The sequence below is a fragment of the Geospiza fortis genome, unplaced genomic scaffold (genome assembly GCF_000277835.1).
Source record: "Geospiza fortis unplaced genomic scaffold, GeoFor_1.0 scaffold346, whole genome shotgun sequence".
NCBI classification, from domain to species: domain Eukaryota; kingdom Metazoa; phylum Chordata; class Aves; order Passeriformes; family Thraupidae; genus Geospiza; species Geospiza fortis.
In genome coordinates this window covers 2601370-2619188 of record NW_005054361.1, presented here as the reverse complement: position 1 = coordinate 2619188, position 17819 = coordinate 2601370, and the positions used below count along the sequence as shown (strand labels likewise).

General features: G+C 40.6%; 2 protein-coding genes across 2 annotated transcripts in view; both read right to left on the bottom strand.

Moving 5' to 3' along the window:
• Positions 1-323, bottom strand: part of LOC102031556 (C-C chemokine receptor type 5) — a 7156-nt gene extending 6833 nt beyond the window's left edge. The window contains exon 1 of the mRNA XM_031059426.1: positions 189-323. The gene's annotated coding sequence lies outside the window, so the exon portion shown is untranslated. The remainder of the gene's footprint in view (positions 1-188) is intronic.
• Positions 324-8383: 8060 nt separating this feature from the next.
• LOC102031391 (C-C chemokine receptor type 5) lies at positions 8384-10441 on the bottom strand. The gene is made up of 2 exons (XM_005423941.2): positions 10307-10441; positions 8384-9672 (listed from the first exon to the last, which is right to left on the bottom strand). Exon 2 carries the CDS (start codon positions 9659-9661, stop codon positions 8591-8593), a length of 1071 nt encoding a protein of 356 aa, XP_005423998.1. The 5' UTR covers positions 9662-9672; positions 10307-10441; the 3' UTR covers positions 8384-8590.
• Positions 10442-17819: the final 7378 nt, after the last annotated feature.

Below are 17819 nucleotides of genomic sequence, written 5' to 3'. Positions count from 1 at the left end.
AAGTCTTCTAGTGATTTTGTCCTTTAAAACTAGTGTATTCAATTTAACATATATTATGCATTTTGCCAGCGTGATTTTTAAAGATGAGTACACTGGCAGGATTCCACTAGTATGTATTACTTCAGACATCATACTACCTATGTAGCTACTAAATGTAAAAAAAAATAAAAGAGGCAAAGATGACTTACCATGTATCTTATGGTGCAGGTGATGTCTTGTATTATTACAACATGAGTAATGCTAAAATGACTTGTCCGTCACAAAAAAGAAGGTCAAAAACACGTCTTCCTGTGTGAAGAAGGATGTATCAGTTTGAAAACTTCAAGCAAAAAAATCTATTCTCATTTAAAAAAAATGAAGAGCAGTTCTCTGGTTCTCTTTTTTCTAAAAATGGGTCATCAGATGTTACTTTTCTAACTCTTGAGGCGTGCAGATATGTTGAAATTCTAGAGGATCCTCCTAGGAGTTGAAGTTTCACAACCCAGCACTATAGTTTTAGAAAAAGGGTTTATAGAATTATTTAATCTTTTAGCTAACCTGTTTGAATCAAGAACAATTTACATGCAGTTCATCCCTTTACATTTTTAAGTCATTACATTTATTTTATGTTTTTCTGTCCTTTAAGAAAATGTGGAGCCTTTGAATAAAGTTTATCCTTCTATTCAGAATTACCTGCACTTTCTGTTGTCTTGCTCTGAGTTGCAGTCCTTACATTTCAGGACAGTTGATCAATCCTATTTTTCTTTCACCTTGTCTTCTGGACGATGTTTTTTATTTTAATCCCTCTCACAAGACTATGACTTAGTCTATGTAGTGAACTAAAAGCTAAAGTCTGATCTAAGAACTAAGAACTAAAGTCTGATCTTTTAAAACATCACTGTTAGTTATGTTTTGGAATTAAGCTTTAGAAAAGCCTGATAAAATCTGATCTCTTATCAATTTCCTTCCTCGTAGCTGATTTCTCTGACTTTTAAACTGAAGCTGCACTGTGAGCAGATTTCTAGATCCTTCCTGGACATCAAAGAAATTACAAAGGAGGTAGGAAAAATACAGAAAGCAAGAAGGGGAATGGTGCCTGACCAATTGCCAGAGAATCCCTTAGAGAGAACCCCTGAAAAGATACCTGGTGAAGTAGCACCCCCTGCCTCACATTGACATTTCTTGGTAGGGTTCTGGAGGATCTCATCCCATTAGTGAAGGCACTAAAGGAATGCCTTTTCTGCACTGACTCCTTGGTATCCTTAAAAGATTTTAAAACAAAAGCACAATTATGTCTTTCTTTGGATGCTGCCATTCCTTAATGGAAGTCAAGGGAATCACAACTTCTGAGTTATCCCTCAGATCTGTGGGGAGACAGTAAAGACTGAAAAGCTCACTCTCTTTTTCTTGTCAACCCTTCTTAGCATGAGGGACTAATCTTTATTCCATAGTAAAATGCATTTTTCTCTTCCTTTCCTAATCAGCTGTTCCAATGAGCTCTTTAGAGGCTGGAGTTTCAGGATCAAAATTAAAGGCCCCTGAAGGGTATTCTAAGGTATGTTCACCTCACCATGCTTGATGGACTGACTATGTTAGACCCCCTACACAGTCAGTGGAAATAGCTGCTTCTAATACTGTTTCCACTACACTTAAGAAAAGTTCCCAATTACTGCCTAACTTTCCTGGATAAAAATTCTGCTTTCATACTGAATGCTTATAATTCTGAAACAAGGTATTGTGTCAAATTACTTTTTCAATATATAATTTCTAAACAATCTACATACTAAAATTAATAGGTATTTTAAGTATCTCTTCATGAAGACTGCATTGATTGCTGTATGTTACTTAACCCCTGGAGACTCTAAACCCTTTCATAATTTCACATCACAGGAACAGTCTCCAACCTGTTGCTGGACTTGCCTGTTTTTCATCAAGCTTTTAAATTCTAAAATATGTTCCTGCAAAACTTGTCTACCGCATTTTAGCAAGAACAACTACCACTACTGCTTTAAAATAAGACCTGTGGTAGGCTGGTGTTCAGAAATAGTCCCTTGTTCCCACAGATTCATTGGTTTTATTTATGTGTTTGATTTTGTTGATTATAGCTTTCAGTTCCCATAGCTCAGTCTGGTCAGCAAGCTCAGTGTGGCGTGTTATTTACTGATGGAAGAGTATGGCACACCAACAGAGGGCCTCTGCCACTCACGGTTGTAACAGCTGAATAAGGGGAATGCACTTGGTCTGCTCACCAGCTGCATCTTACAGCTGGATGAGAAAATCTCCAGAGAGAGTGTGAATTGCTGTGGCACTTGGCAGCCCAAGTGCTGGGTTGTGTGGCTTTATTGCCAGCACCTGCAGGATATCTACAATTAGCTGTACCCCAGCTGCAGATAAACAGAACTGCTGGGAGGCTAGGTTTGGTCAGGTCTTGCATGAGGCTGTAGGCAAGCCCAATCCCCTTGTGCAGTTTGTGAGGTATTGGGTGATGTGCTGTTCATCAATGCTGTTAGGACAAGATCTTTCCTGCAGGAATTGGTCTCCCATCCAGTCTGAAATTTCAACACACTAATCTGGGACAGATTATCTTAATGCTCTCTCACCATCTCTTCTCTGCTGCCTTCATCTTATGTGTGTGAACACAGGTATGGACAATGCAAGAAACACATCCATTGTGGCAAGTCATATTTTTCTCAGCTTTTCTCAATCCCTTGCCAAGCATTTCTTTGAATTAGGGCACTGCTGCTTGTCATGAATGCCAGTGGATTTTAAGACTCTTTACCTATGCTGGACCTTATAATTTTACCAAGAAACAGAAGCTATTGTTTAATTGCAAAAGTAATGATTCAGTAGATTGATATAGCTTTGAATTTTACCTGTCATGGTTTTCATTCAGAGATGAGTAGGAGTTGTGTTTAATGGTGTGATGCTCCTTCCCTCCATAAAGATATTCCTGGAATGGAATTGAGGTACATTCCCTATCTGTGGTGTTCAAGTTGAGGCACTCAGCAAGTGTGCAACCATGTACACTGACTGTCAAGCCAAGCTGCATCTGTCCATCTTTCCTATCCAATGTTTGACTATATCTTTACAGCACTCAGCCAATCACACTGAAGTGTCAGTATCTGAGTGGCATGGCATTCCCAGAGGAGATGCTGTAATTTATGTGAGATTTACACTGGTACCAGACTGGCTACTAGGACACATGCCAAAACCTCACATACCACTGTGATACACAAGTGTCATCAAATATAATTATGGGCACAGAAACTTGAAAATTCAACCCACAGTTTCCATTCAAGTTATTGCAAACTTGCACCACCTGAAGAAGAAAGGCTGGGGGGAAGGAGGAATCCTGGGACAGAATGACAAATGCCTTTCTTAGGTATACACAGTGTGATAGAACACAACAGTCTTATTAAAAGTCAATTGCTAAACAAAGATTTATCCTTTTCATCTGGAGAAGAGGTCAAATGAAGACAAGTGAACATGGACTAGATGAGTCTTGTTACTTGTTCTATTCACAACATCTGTGTCCAAACTAAGTTAGTATTAGCATGTATTTTCTTTCATCAGTGGCAAATGTCTTTGTCTTGAAGAGGCTGAATAAAAACATCCAGTTCAAACTACTTTATTGCTTAGGCTATTTTTTCTTATCAGCCTTCTCTTTCAGGCTTTCGAGTTCTGGTGACTCATCGTTTGAGCCACCATCACAATCACACCCAATCTTAACATCTGTGAAATGTATTCTTTTGAGCAGAACAGGGGAAAAGCATGATGTACCACACCCTAAGATTTCTATCGTAGAGACTAGTGAAAAAAACACAAAACACTTCACACATAGGTGTAAAAGAAGATAGGTAACAAAACCAAATTCCAGAAGACACAAGCATTTCTGAAGCTGATGAACATTTCTTCACATGGCTCTTTATTGTCAATAACATCAAAGGCTGGGGGCTCTTTCACATTATTTTTATGCTCTTTGTTTCTTTATTGTAAATCTGTCACATATGTCATTATACATCCTATCTCTTATTGCAGCACATCCTATCTCTTATTGTCATGATATTATTTTTGTTTTGGCTTTCTCCAAGCTGCTCTTACTGAACAATGCTTCTTTATGCAGCAAGGAAGAGAACGTTGCTTCCTTCTACTATTTTTATCCATGCTTGTGATGTATGCTCTACCAATTTGTAGGTAAAGTGTTGTCATTATACAATAAATTTTACTTTTGGGCCACAGTTATGCATTTCACAAAATTTAATCACTCAGAATCTAATTTTTACACAGGCCTTTAATTCACACACTTTGGGGTTTTTTTCAGGTACATTAATAGTACATAAATTCTAGGTCTAGAGTTTGGTGTTTTGGAGCTATCTTGTCTGTGCATTGGATATGCTCCTCCTGTGCACCTGTAACTCTTGGACCTTTTATCAAGCTGGCTGGGAAAATCACACACCAAATTTCTTCCCAGTGAAAACTAGGTCACACAAAGGGTGAACCGAGTCTGTTTGATGACAAAGTACATGCCAGTAAGGCAATAAAGTATCTTCAGAGAGTTAAAAATTCACTGAAGTGTAGTACAGGATAAATAAAAGAACTTAGGAAAAGTGAAGGAGAAACTAAACATGCAGGAACCAAAATCTAAAACCTGAGAAGTAAGAACAGGAGGACACCATAATTTAAGCTACAAAGAAAATGAAACTTTTGATAAAGCCAAAGAAGTTTGCTTAGTCATTAACAGAGTTAAATACCTGCCTATAGACTATGATTGCCTCTTACTCACAAAACCCCCTTCTTCAAAGGGCAGGCAGAGTGAAGGAAGTGTGCACTCCCTTAAATGGAGATCAGAGAATGCAAAGCCAAGGACTTCAGCTTTAGGTTGGTACACATGTGGAAAATGTCAATCTTCTATTGTTCGAAGTGTATAAAAATGATCACCTGGCATTTTGGAGGTGTGCTAGCTTTGCAGATTCATGACCTAGCACCCATCTCTGCCCAGATATAAAAGAAAAAAATATCTCAACTGCATGTATGAATCAGCTTATTGCACATCAGGTGAAAGAATCCATGCTCAGGACAATATTAGCCCGTAGAAACCAGAAAGTACTTTCAAGAGTCAAAGGTTAGATATAGTCTGTAATTGTCTATACCTTATATTAGTGTCCCTGCAAGCTATGTCCAGATGGCTTTTTTACTTCCATCGATTTGGTTTGCATTCCATTCAAAAAGTCTGGTATCAGGATAGGTTGTGTTGTATGGGTAGCATCCTACTGGCACAACCCTGTAGACAGTTCTGGAGAGCTGAGCATCACTTGGAGGTTTGTGCAGTTTTGCATAATGGCGAAACTATTTTTCTAAAAATGCTGCCCTCCTCTCTCTCAGTGCTGGGGTCCCACCTTCCCAGCATCAGTCATTCCAGACTTCAAACATTCAAACCAAGATTGCTCTCGCTGTCACCAGACATACAAAACATCTTGGCAGTGACACAAACTTTGACAATCTTTTTTTAAAATCCTCCTATTCAATTTTTTTAATAAAGTACAGCTCCTACGTAGGCAAATGTCACCAAAATATGGGTACAAATCATATTGCACCCCTTTGTTCTGGTCTCATTGCTATAGATATTCTAAATGCACCTGAATTTTCCATTTTTTTCCCTCTGTTAGCTTAATTTTTTTTATTACTTTATTAGATACTAATGCTTCTGAGGCCCCTGTGACCACATTAAACACTTCCTAGTGAAGGGCAGTAGGCATCAGCAGTTGAAAAGAGCAGCAAAATTAAATTTCAAAATGAGCAGTGTCTGCCTATTATGCCATTTAACCTGATCAGTGTCATGTTATTCTCCTGGCACTTTCTTTGTTTCTAATTAACTGCAACAAGATACCATGTAAATTTGTCCTTATATTCTTTTTTTTATCCCTCCTGTAATTTTCATTGGAAGGACAGATGTTTATTTTGGAGCTTCATAACTATAAGTGTCTCTTATCACGCAGGGGCATGTCGCAGTGCAAAGATGCAATGAAGAATCAAGGATTATCTTGCTTGGGCACATAACAATAGCATAATGTTTAAGTTTAGTTTATTTGTGCTCCTACAGCACAAAATAGAAGACTGAAATCAGATTTAAAAAAAAAGAGGAAGGGGGAGTGGTTATAGAATTTTGCTTATCCTGTGGTGGATAGATAGAAGAGTATGCAGGGGAGAGAAGGAGATATGGAGCATAGGCTAAAAGAAAGGAATGGGCACAATGAAGCAGGGAGAATGGCAGGGTAAAGCAGAAGCATATTTCCATATTGAACTTTGAGGGCTTAATTTCCTTACACATAAAACTTGGGACAACCGGCACGCTGCTTGTCTGGGATCACTCTATATGGTGCAAGGAGATCTAAAATTTGATGCAGAGAATCTATGGAGAATCCTGGTTTTATCCCAGTATTAATATAGTGACATCTTTTATTGCCACTCTTTCTCTGTTTATAACACACACAACCCACTTTCTCCAAATCTCACTAATTTAAAATCTGTGGCCCCAGACTTTTTCCAAAGCTATTGTATGTTCCTTTTCTCAAGTTTGATGATGGATAAAAGCTGTGCCAGCTGCAAAAGCTTCTGGACTTCTGTGTTTGCTTGGTTTGCAGTGTGGTGTTGCAAGTGCCCATTTGTCTTTTTCTCATCTCCACTCTGAGAGCAGAGCCAATGCCCTTTTGCTTACAGAAGAGAACACGGGTATATACAGATTTCCAGACACTGATTTTATTAATTTCACTGCATTAACATGAAAACAGGAAGAAATTTAATTCCAACAAGAGAAGGATTTACAGTTAAACACAGCAGTAGAAATATCACTGTTACAGTCGGATTTGTATTGCACTGAACTAATTTATGCTTTAAAATTAAAAAGGTGCTTTCACATTGTTTCAGTAAAGAAAGCAGAAAAGAAAGAAAAACTATTATTTTTAAGCCAGAAAGTTTACTGTGAGGATAGTTTTTGGTTTTTTGTGTAGTCTGTCTGTGGCTGTTAACCTCACAACGTTTCAATAGCTGATGGGATAAAAGCTAACAAACAGAAGGAGTGCCCAGGTATTTTATAAGGCAAGAGGAAGAAGAGTATTTGCATCACCTAGATAAAGGCATCTGATAGCCAAATTAAGAGGCTGACATTTTCAGGTTCCTTCCACAGTTGGACAGTTAATCTTCCCCTGAGACTAAATCCCATGACTGCTTCTGGCTCAGGCACTTCTTATTCTCTACTGATCACTGAGGGACCTTGAAGAGATTTGCTGTTAATTCAGGCATCTACATCACATGCCTGACCTTAAGTAGCATGGAATTCCCTCTGGTGTCCTTGCTGGAGATTAGTTGAAGCTGCCCCTCCAGATTTCTATGAGCAAGTCCTTGCACACATGAGCTGCGCCCTTCCAAGGAAACAGGGAAAAAACCAGAAGGACAGCTCACTTGCGTAAGGAGTGCTCACTTGCACTTTTTTACAGTTTGAAGTAGGAAATTGTCTGCTATGCTTCTTCCTCTTCTTTGCCAACCCCATGTCCCTAGAATTCCTTTCTTTTACAGGGAAACTCTCAATGGTGGAATAAAGATATGGCCATTGTACACCAGAAGGCCAATGGTCTCGAGTCTTCAATCAGCATACAGTTCTCATTAAGGCACCAGCTGGCAAGAGGCACTCTTCTCCTGGGAAGGCAAGAAGGTATGCCTTGTCTGGAATTGGCTGATTTTGCAGTTCCAGGGCCACTGTCTTCCTAGAAGTGTATCCCAAAAGCCAGAGTTGCTGTGTGTGTGAAGAGCACGTTTTTCCCATGCAGGAGCCTAACCTGACATACCAGTGTCATGTGTTGCTGTGTCAACTCTTCTTCTGCACATGATTTACCTGTCCAGAACTAGGGAGGCCTGCTCTCAGTACTGTGCTCACATCCTTCAGAGGGTCCTGATATTTTGCTCATACAGAAACTTGCATTGCACATACCAAGGTAATTTTCATTCAGGTCTTTCAGATCTTTGCTGAAGGGCCTTTGTTGGTTTAGTTTAGTTTAGTTTTATTTTTTTCTTGGAGGGATATGTGGAGGGATTTTTTCTTGGAGGGATATGTGGCCTTGTCAAAAACAAGCTCACACTTTTTAGGAGTGCATCATTGTCTTGTTGTGCAGTCAGTAAACTTGGTGTGTGCAGTTGCTTGAAGAATTGCACCCACAAAAAACATAATGTTGCTGATTAAAACCACTCTTTGGAAAAAGTCAGCAACTGAATGGTGATATGGCGGACATAAAATTAAAAAGCAAAAACCAAAATGCTATAACTTAGTTATAGCTGTTAAAGGATTATGTTTAAAAATTACTGCACTACTAGCAAAGCAGAAAAATTCTTGAGTTAAATGGTCCCAGTAAGATCTTGTGATCTTATTACCCCTTAGACTTTTCAATATTGTATTCCCCTCTCAATAAACCTCAGTGGATAGATTTTTGTAAAAAAAACATGATCATATTTGTCTGGGCCCTATTTAAGTCTTGATGTGACCCAGGATGCCTTAAGGATGTGCCACTCCTTAAGGCAAAGCAAGTGATGCAAAAGTTGCTAACTAATGTTCTGATGTATTTTACAGTCCAGTAGAGATGTCGTGCTCCGCAGTGGATTGTGTGAATGTCGAACTGACTCTTTCCAACTTTTCACGATACAGACTTGGACATTTTTTGCAAAGGTGAGGTGCGACTTGCTTTCGGAAAAAGATATAAAGATATGCCCTAAATTTTTCTCCAACAAATACATAGATCACAGGATTAATGCAACAGTGGATCATTGAGGTTGTTTCTGTCACTTGGATTGCTTTCTCCAGCTGACTTTTAAGTTCACAATTTGGGATGAAAAGTGAATTTTGAAATGTATGCAAAAAAGAAGAAATATGGAATGGTGTCCAGAAGATGAAGTAAAAAATCACAATTACAAAAATAAGTCTGACTGCCTTCTGTTTTTTCTCATTCTTGGATCTCAATAATGTTTTTAGAATTTGTGAGTAACTGAAAATCATAATGAGCATTGGAACAATAAGTCCCAGAATGTTCATCTTTAGAATAAAAGAGTACTTCCAATTTATTATGGAATCACTTGGATAATGAGCACTGCAAGTATAGCCTGAACTTTCCTTCTGAGTTTTGTGAAATACTACCCATGGGACAGAAATAAGAACAGCAACAGCCCAAGTGATGACACTAGTGAGGATGCCGTAGGTAACTGTCCGGGCTTTCAAAGCAAACACCGCGTGCACTATGGCCAGGTACCTGTCCAGGGTCAGCAGGATTATGAAGAAGATGCCACTGTAGAAGCCAAGGAGGTAGACACCTGACAGAATTCGACAGAGCGCCTCCCCAAAAATCCAGTCGTGAGCTGCGTAATAAGCCCAAAAGGGGAGAGAAAATACGAACAGCAGATCAGAAATTGCCAAGTTGAGCAGGTAGATGTCAGTCATACTTTTCAGTCTCTTGTATTTGACCAGGATAAGGACAACAAGCATGTTGCCTATCAGGCCAAATATCACCACTAAAGAATAAAGAGGTGGCAAAAATTTTGCTGCAAAGTGCTTTTCCTCAGTTCCCATGCATGGTGTCGAATCTTCGTAGTCAAATTCTGTTGTGAGTGGCCAGTTGGTGTAGTCTGTGGTTTCATTTCCCATGGTGTATTGGTCTGGAAAGGAATAAAAGACCATTAAACTAGAAGAATCTCCAAGCTTAGCAGTGAAGAGAATGAAACATGGTGATGTTCTCATCTGAAATGAGTTTTGCTGATGAGCACACAAGCATTATGATGTCAAGGTTTGAAAGAGAATGAAATTGCCGAGCTCCCAGGAAACCCATCTATACATCTGGGGAGTCACACTGGTGCATGTTGGAAGTGTGTCATTTCCCACATGTACATTGTCATGTGCATTTTTCCTCCTCAGTAGAGCCTGTCAGTTGCCTGACCCAGAGGGAGAGGATGGATGAATTTAATGAGTTGTGGGTAGTTTGGGGCTCTTGTGCTCATCAGTGGCTTTCCAGAGGAGTGTAGAAAGCCAGGAAGGCAAGGAGAGCACTGTGCCTGGCATACAGAGCATAGTCTTGCTTCTCATTGGGATCTGGCCACCTGCTCATCATGCTGGTCCATCCTGTAGCCCTTACCCATGGAGGACCAGGCATTGGTCAGGTGTAAATGGTGCCTGCAAAGGCACTGTGAAATGGGTGAAAAACAGCTAACTTCAAGCACTTCCTCAGGTTGCTTCAAGTGACATTCTGGGAGCCTTAATGCCTATGGGAATTAGGACAGTACTAAACACACCCACCTGTGCTATTGTGCGTGTTGAAGAGTGGAAAGTTGGCAGTGTTGATCAGGCAAACTGGGTCTTTTACAGAGCCTAGGGCAAGTGTAGGCAGTGGAAGTATGCTGGTTTCAGATACCTCTGGAATGAAATTGGTGCATGGTCCTGTAGAGAAAACAGACAGAAAAAGACCTTAGCAAACAATGCAAAAGAGCTGCTGTTGGAGTGGCCTCTAATATCTGTTTCTGTTGTGGCATCTTCCTGTTAGCTGAAAGGCCTCTCCACTGCTGTTTGGGGATGTAAGGAGTTTTGATTCCTTGTTTCAGTAGTTGTTTACAACCTTATTCATGAGCTGCAAAGTTCAGATTGGTAGAGTGTCTTAGAGAGAGTACAAAGGCAAAAGGCAGCAATATGACTGTAGCTGAGAGTGTGCGCTACAGTTCTTCATGTGATGTTGTTCTTCACCCTTTGTCAGTCAGTGTTTCCAGTAAGGCAACAGTGAGGAAGTGCAAGGGTTGTGCAAACCCTCTGTCCCTTCTGTTTTGGTTTAGGAATGGTTGGAGGGACTGGACTTCCCCTGCATGAACAGGTCTGCGTGTCAGCTCCTCCAGCTGCCAAAGCCTCCCCTTTTCCCAAGTCCCTGGTAGGACTCAGAACCAGATACAGAAGCGTAGATTTGTTTAACTTGATCTCTGAAAAGCTCAGGACTACTGTCTTCTCACAGACCCCCAGAGAACACAGAAGAATTCCTGTGTGTCCCATGAGAAGCTGAGCAGAGGATTTTGTGAAGTGTCAGAAGGACCAAAAGTGCTCCCTGCTCACTTAGTGAGGAAATGCAATTGATGCCTTTGGTAGCCACTCAGAGAGAGCTACTTGTTGTCTGTTTAAAGGGCTGCTCTGTCTTCCTATGCCATCATGAATGCTTTTATCAGATACTTCATGACAGACAGCTGGCTGCCCATGGCATGGTGTTAGTTTTGAAATCATCCTGTTCCTGGAAATGTCATGCCTGTTCTTAGACAAAGGCAAGAGAGCACTCCCAATGTAGAAGAGTTCAGGCATTGCGTCTGGTCCAGCTTGCTGTGTGATCCCTGAACACTCATGTCATGCACCCGTGTTCTCTCCTTTCCTGAATGCACTTTTTTCAGTGGTGTGCTCTGCCCTGTGTGATTGCAGGCATCTTTTGCAGAGACCACAGTCTCAAAACCACCACCACTTCATTCTGTCTGCACTTGAGTTCTGCAAGTCTAAATGTCACTGAAGAAACTCAGCCTGTGGCTGGAGTGACTGAGAGACAGGCCCTGCACTGCTTTTTAGTAGATAGTCAATTTAACTATGTCTTGGGCCACTCTGAGCTGCAGCAGGTGAAATTTTTGAGGTGTCTTAAGCTCGTGACAGCTTATTCAGCTGTTTGAGAGAAGGCTGTTTTCCTGATACGTAATTACAGAGCACTCAGGATCCAGAGGACATAGTTTTGATTTGGATTCTTATCTTGGTGGATATATGTATAATACAAATAACTTTCTTAAACAAATTTTGTTGGTTACATGGTAGTAAAACAACTTTTTGTGTGTATATATGCACGAGTAAATATACATATACATACACCTATATATAGAATCATAGTACAGTAGAATTGTAGAATCATTTAGATCAGAAAAGACCTCTAAGATCATTGAGTCCAGCCATTAACTTAACACTGTTAAGTCCACCACTGAATCATGTCCCAAAGTGTCATATCTACACGGCTTTTAAATATCTCCAGGGATGGTGACTCAACCACTCCTCCAGGCAACCTGTTCCAGAGCTTGTTATCCCTTTCAGTGAAGAATTTTTTCCTAATATTTGATCTAAACCTGCCTTGGTGCACTTAGCCTTGTAGAATCTTTGTATCTGTATAAAAAGAAAGTAACTTTTATTTACTTCAAAGTTTGGAATTTATTTTGGGTCGTAACACCAGCAGGAAATAATTGTGGAAGCAATAAAACTAAAATTAACTGACTCCCTACAGATTTGTCTCCTTTGCTGTCCAAGCCTTGTGTCCTGTGAAAGGTTGACCCCAGCCAGCTGCTAAGGCCCCATCTGGTCAACCCCCTCACTTCCACACAGCAGGATCAGAAGTGCTGAAGAAAAGAAACTTGCAGGTTGAGAAAAAGCTGGAAAGAGAATGAAACTGAAAAAAAACGGCAAGAGGTAATACAAAGAGGAATGCTTGTCATGTTCAACAAGAGGGCAGATGCAGTCCTTGAGCAATGCCTACTCTGGAAAAAACTTCCCTCTGCTCTTGGTTTTATTCCTGAGTGCAATGTTATATGGCACAGAATATCCTTTTGGTCACTTTGGATCACCTGTCTCAACTATGCTCACAAACCTAAAAGACATCACCATAAGGGCTGCTGGGAAGAAAAGTAAGTCCATCCCAGTTAGACCAAGCTCACCTTCCCACCACCACATTTTAGCTCTTGCCCTGTGCAATTGACACTGACCCTGGCTAGAAAGACAGTCTGTGCTGTGGTTGTTTTATTTACTGGCTCTGACCTGGTAGGAAATCTCACAGTATTTGTATGGTCCTCCTTTTCAAAACAAGCAAAAAATATTAAAAATATTTTCTGAGATGCTTTTTTAAACAACGCTTCTCCTTTGCACACAGGCAGTGTTAAACACAAAGAACTCTAGAAAACTGACTTGGATAAAAATTCTATTACTGGTTGCACTTGATTTTAATTTTTTTCATTTATCTCTAACCATATTTCCCATTTTCATTTTTGTGCAGAAAGAAGCATCTTCTGCAGAAGTTGTAGCCCTTGACATGATGTCTGGTTTTGGCTCTTACATTGTCTAGGTGTGACCCTTCTGAAATAGGTGTGTTACAGCAAAGAGATCTCCAGGTTTATCTCTGCTCTTGTGCTGTTCAAACATAATTGGATCAATTCTGATTTGAGAACTTGTATTTAATTATTTTATTTCCTTTTTTTTCTGTCCAAAACTACACATGAATATTCAGAAAGTCTTAATTATTTGCATTTTCTGTACTGCATGTGGCCATCAGTGCCCCCTGTCCTGGCCACAGTCCCACTGTTACTGCATGCACAGGGTAGTTTTGTTTGCTAACAGAAATTCTGAATGATTTTTGCAAAAGTAGGCAACATGCCAAGGTTAAGGTAGACATATAAGAGGAGAACTTATTAATTTATCATGTATTTAACCATGTAGGAGTATCTAAATACATGAACAGTCCAATAAGAGGCTACTGTTGTTTCCCCTTGGAGGACTGGTTGTGTTCTGAGTTAGAAGAAGCTAGATACAGAGAGGTTTGGCCAATCATTGGGCCAAATACCAGGAACCTGGAAAAAAAAGTCATGCAAAGAACATTGAGTTACATCTTAGATGGGATAAAATTTGGTTTGCTGAATACTTGTAAATTTGTGAGCCCAAATAAATATAATTTCATTTCTTTAAGTTTTAACAAAGAAAACTTATGGCAACATCAGAAATTCTTGTAATGAAGGTGCAGCCCTGAAGTCTTTCCAGATTTCTGTATTTAGGCTGCTCTGGGAGAAGCCTCACTAGCTCTTGAGCATTAGCTGCTATCTACAGTGTCACTTTTAGCTAGAAGATGTCTAGGTGCTGGTAGAACTATCAGAAATGATATTGTCATGTCATTCAAGCATAGCAGCTCCTGAGTTGCTGCAGTGACTTGTTTAGGGATGACATTTGTCACAGCCCAATGAGTCTGCTGTGGTCTAGAGGGGATTTGGACAAAGCTTCCCCTCAGAAACCAGAACTTGTAGTAAGTTACAAGAGTATCTGTGCATGAATGGATCTCCTTATCTTAAAACTGAATGACCTTCCCAAAGTTCCCTTCACCTTTTTTCAGTTTAAGAAAAGATTTCTCTTTAGAAATGTATGAACAGGTAACACAGTGCTACTGCCCTTGCCCTCACTCTCCTTCTTTCACAAATGCCAGCATCTGGCACACAGAAAAAGAAATTGCTTCATGACTTGTAATCAGCTTAAAAGTATGTGTCAGCAGCATCTCGGGCATTTTTGAAGAGAGAGAAGTGCAACATAGCACTGAGTAATACTGAAACTTAAATAACAAAAAATAATACCACATATTCTGGTAGCAGGCCCTGCAAGAGAGGTACCCAGTGTTTCCTGCTCTACCTCTTTAACTTTGCCTTTGACTTTCTAGGAGGAGCAAAAGTGCAGAGAAATCTATGCACATACACCTGCACTTGCTTGGAGAGCAAGCATAAAAGTAAGAACTTTTCCTGAGTTACCAGGAAAGATGAAGGAAAATATGGAAGTGTAAACTAAATACTCTGTGTAAGACTCTAAACTGATAGTTTCCCTCAAAAACAACTTTTCATGTGGTAGTGACCACAGGATTTCTTTCTGGGATTTGACTGGGCAAAGAGCCCCTTCCAAAATTAAACCTTGCCTGGGAAACCTCTTCCTCTTTTCTAACAGCTGAGCATTAGAAACATTCAAAATTACTTGCCTCCTAACTGATGGGTTTTTTCAACCCTGCAAAACTTTGAAAGTAAAATATATTCTGGGCTGAAAAGAGCAGGCTTAATTCTTCGTGAGCCCTCAGGATCTGATTGTTTACATTCCCCATCAAAACCAGAAAGACAGTCAGGCAAAAATTCTGAGCTTTTCTGCAGTTAAATAGAGTCAGTCTACAGGCCTCAAGACAAAAGAAGGAGGATGTGTTCTTACCTAAACAAATGTACAGTAAAAGAATATCTTAAGCACTGAAAATTAGCATTCTGAGAAAGAGAAATTTGAGACCTGGATTAAGTATATTCCTCCAAATCATGAGTATATGAATACATAGGCTCTTCTCTTGTGTAAGCTAACTTCTGGGCTGGTACTCTGTTAGGGGTTTTTTTGCTGTGATGTGGTTTGGGGGTTTTTTTCAGTATCTGATAAAACATTGAATTTGGAGTAGTTCAGGCAGCAGTTGTAGTCATAACCATTCTGAGGATGAACTCAAGTACAAAATGGAAGGCTAAAAGCTTGGAGTGGAGGTTGCCAGCATATGCCATAGGATCATGTGATGTCCTGTTATTGCTCCAAGGGTCTCTACACTGAGAGATTCAAGCCCCCTGCTCTGTTGCTGTCAGCTGTTCCAGGCAAATGACAGTGCAATTCTCCCAAGAATGTAAAAAAATGAAAAAGAATTTGTAGGCTGTTGTAGTTTTTTGCTAATATACAAGTGGTAAATCTCATTTATCCAAGCAGAGGATCTCACCTTTTCGTGTGTGTGAGTAGAAAAATTCCAGAGTAGTACTGATGATTTTTATTAATGTAAAACCTCATTAAGAAAAATTGCAATCTGGGTATAAAACTGGTACCTCGTTGAGATGTAGCTGAGGTATGGAGTAAAGACTTTCTAATGTGGTGACTCAGAGACATTACATTAAAAAGAGGACCCAGTCACAATATCCCTTTAAAAATTATAATGAAATAACACTTTTAATAGATTAAATGTTTGAATAATAAGAGAAACCATGTGATAGGATAGGACAGGGATGGAGAACACCTGCCAACTGCATCTGACAGAGCAAGATGTGATTTAGATATGGAGCATTTAGGCTAAACATGAAGGATTTCATCTCTGACCAATTTTTATTCTTAGCAGAATGCAACTTCAAGCTATCACTCTCCTGGAACTGCTTCAAAACCAAGACCCAATAATTTTCTGGTACAAAAACAGATTATCATTTTCTACACCAATTGTCCAGTTGAATTCTCTACTTTCACTTTTAGCTTTATCCGAAGCTCTAAGGTAGTTACAAGACCCAATTGTTCCCAAAGATATTATTTCTTCTTCAATGTCAGCTCTACTACCACTGTCATTAGGCACAGTGACTCCCCACCCAGTGAATTTCTCTTAAACATACATACATTTAGATGGAAATATAAAGGAAAAAATCAGCTACTTACTGTTTCACCAAGCTGGTCTAACTGTGGGTGCTTCTTCTTTGTGAACGAACATTTATCTGAAAATAGGAAACAGCACTTCCTGTGACATATTGCAAAAGGGGGGCAAGTTTCTTCTCCCCTGAAAAAGCTTGGTTTCCAGGATGAGGTCAAAACCGGTGGATGAAGACTTTATGGGTGCCAGCTTATTCTGCTCCAGCTGGGACTACTCCACCTGTACAGGGTTAAGACTGGCTGGTTCAATAAAATCCCATTCTCAGGTCAATAAGTATTTCTACCTGCTCTAGAAACTTCTAATCTTAATTTACTCTCTTCCAGTTTGAACCCGTTACACTTCATCCTGTCACCCCATGCCCTTGTAAAAGGTTCCTCTCCTTTCTTGGAGGCTCCCTTCAGACACTGGAAGTCCACAATTAAATCACCTTGAAGTCTTCTCTTTTTCAGGCCGAACAAACCAAATTTCCTCAGACTTTTCTCACAGGAAAAGTCCTCCACCCTTCTAGTTGTCTTGGTGGTCTCCTCTGGACTTGCTCCAACAGTTTGATACCCTTCCCATGCTGGGGATCCCAGACCTGGGTTCAGCACTCCCGGTGAGGTCTCACCGGAGCAGAGCAGAAGGACAGAATCCCTTTGCTTGCCCTGCTGGCCACGCTGCTCTGGATGCAGCTCAGGATGTGTTTGGCTTTCTGGGCAGCAGGTGCACATCACTTGTCATGTCCAGCCTCTTATCGATGAGCTCACCAGGGCTTCTCCCCAGGGCTCTTCCCTATTAGTTCACGCCCCAGCCTGTGCTGATACTGGGGATTGCCCTAACCCAGGTGCAGAACCTTGCACTTGGACTTGTTAAACCTCACAGGGTTCCCATGGACCCAATTCTCAAGCTTGTTCAGCCCCCCCAGATGGCATATCATCTTTCAGGTGTGTTAGCAGCCCCACTCAGCTTGGTGTCATCTGCAAATTTGCTGAGGGTCCACTCAATCCCTTTGATAATAAAGATATGAAATAGTGCTTGGTCCCAGTACAGACCTCAGAGGGACACCACTTGTCACTGATGTCCATTGGGACTCTGAGCCATTGACAACTTCCCTCCAGACAGGGTGGTCCAACCACTTGCTAATCTGTCTAACAATTCACGCATTAAATCCACCTCTCTCCAACTTAGAGAGAAAGATATTGTGGGGGCTGTTCAGAAGACCAGATAAATAACATCCATAGCTCTTCCCTTGCCCACTCTTGCAGTCACTCCATCACAGGAGGCCACTGTGTAGGTCAGGCAGGATTTGTCCCTGGTGAAGAAGTGCTGGCTGTCATGAATCACCTCTCTGCCCTTCACGTGCCCTAGCACAGCTCCCAGGAGGATCTGTTCCATGTTCTTCCCAGGCACAGAGGTGAGACTGACAGGTCAGTAGTTCCCAGGGCCATCCTTCCTACTCTTTTTAAAGATAGGTACAATATCTCCCTTTTTCCAGTTACCTGGGACTCCACCTGACTGCCATGACTTTTCAAGTATCATGGAGAGGGGCTTGGCAACTACTGTCAACCAATTCCCTCAGGACTATGGGATGCATCTCACTGGGTCCCATAT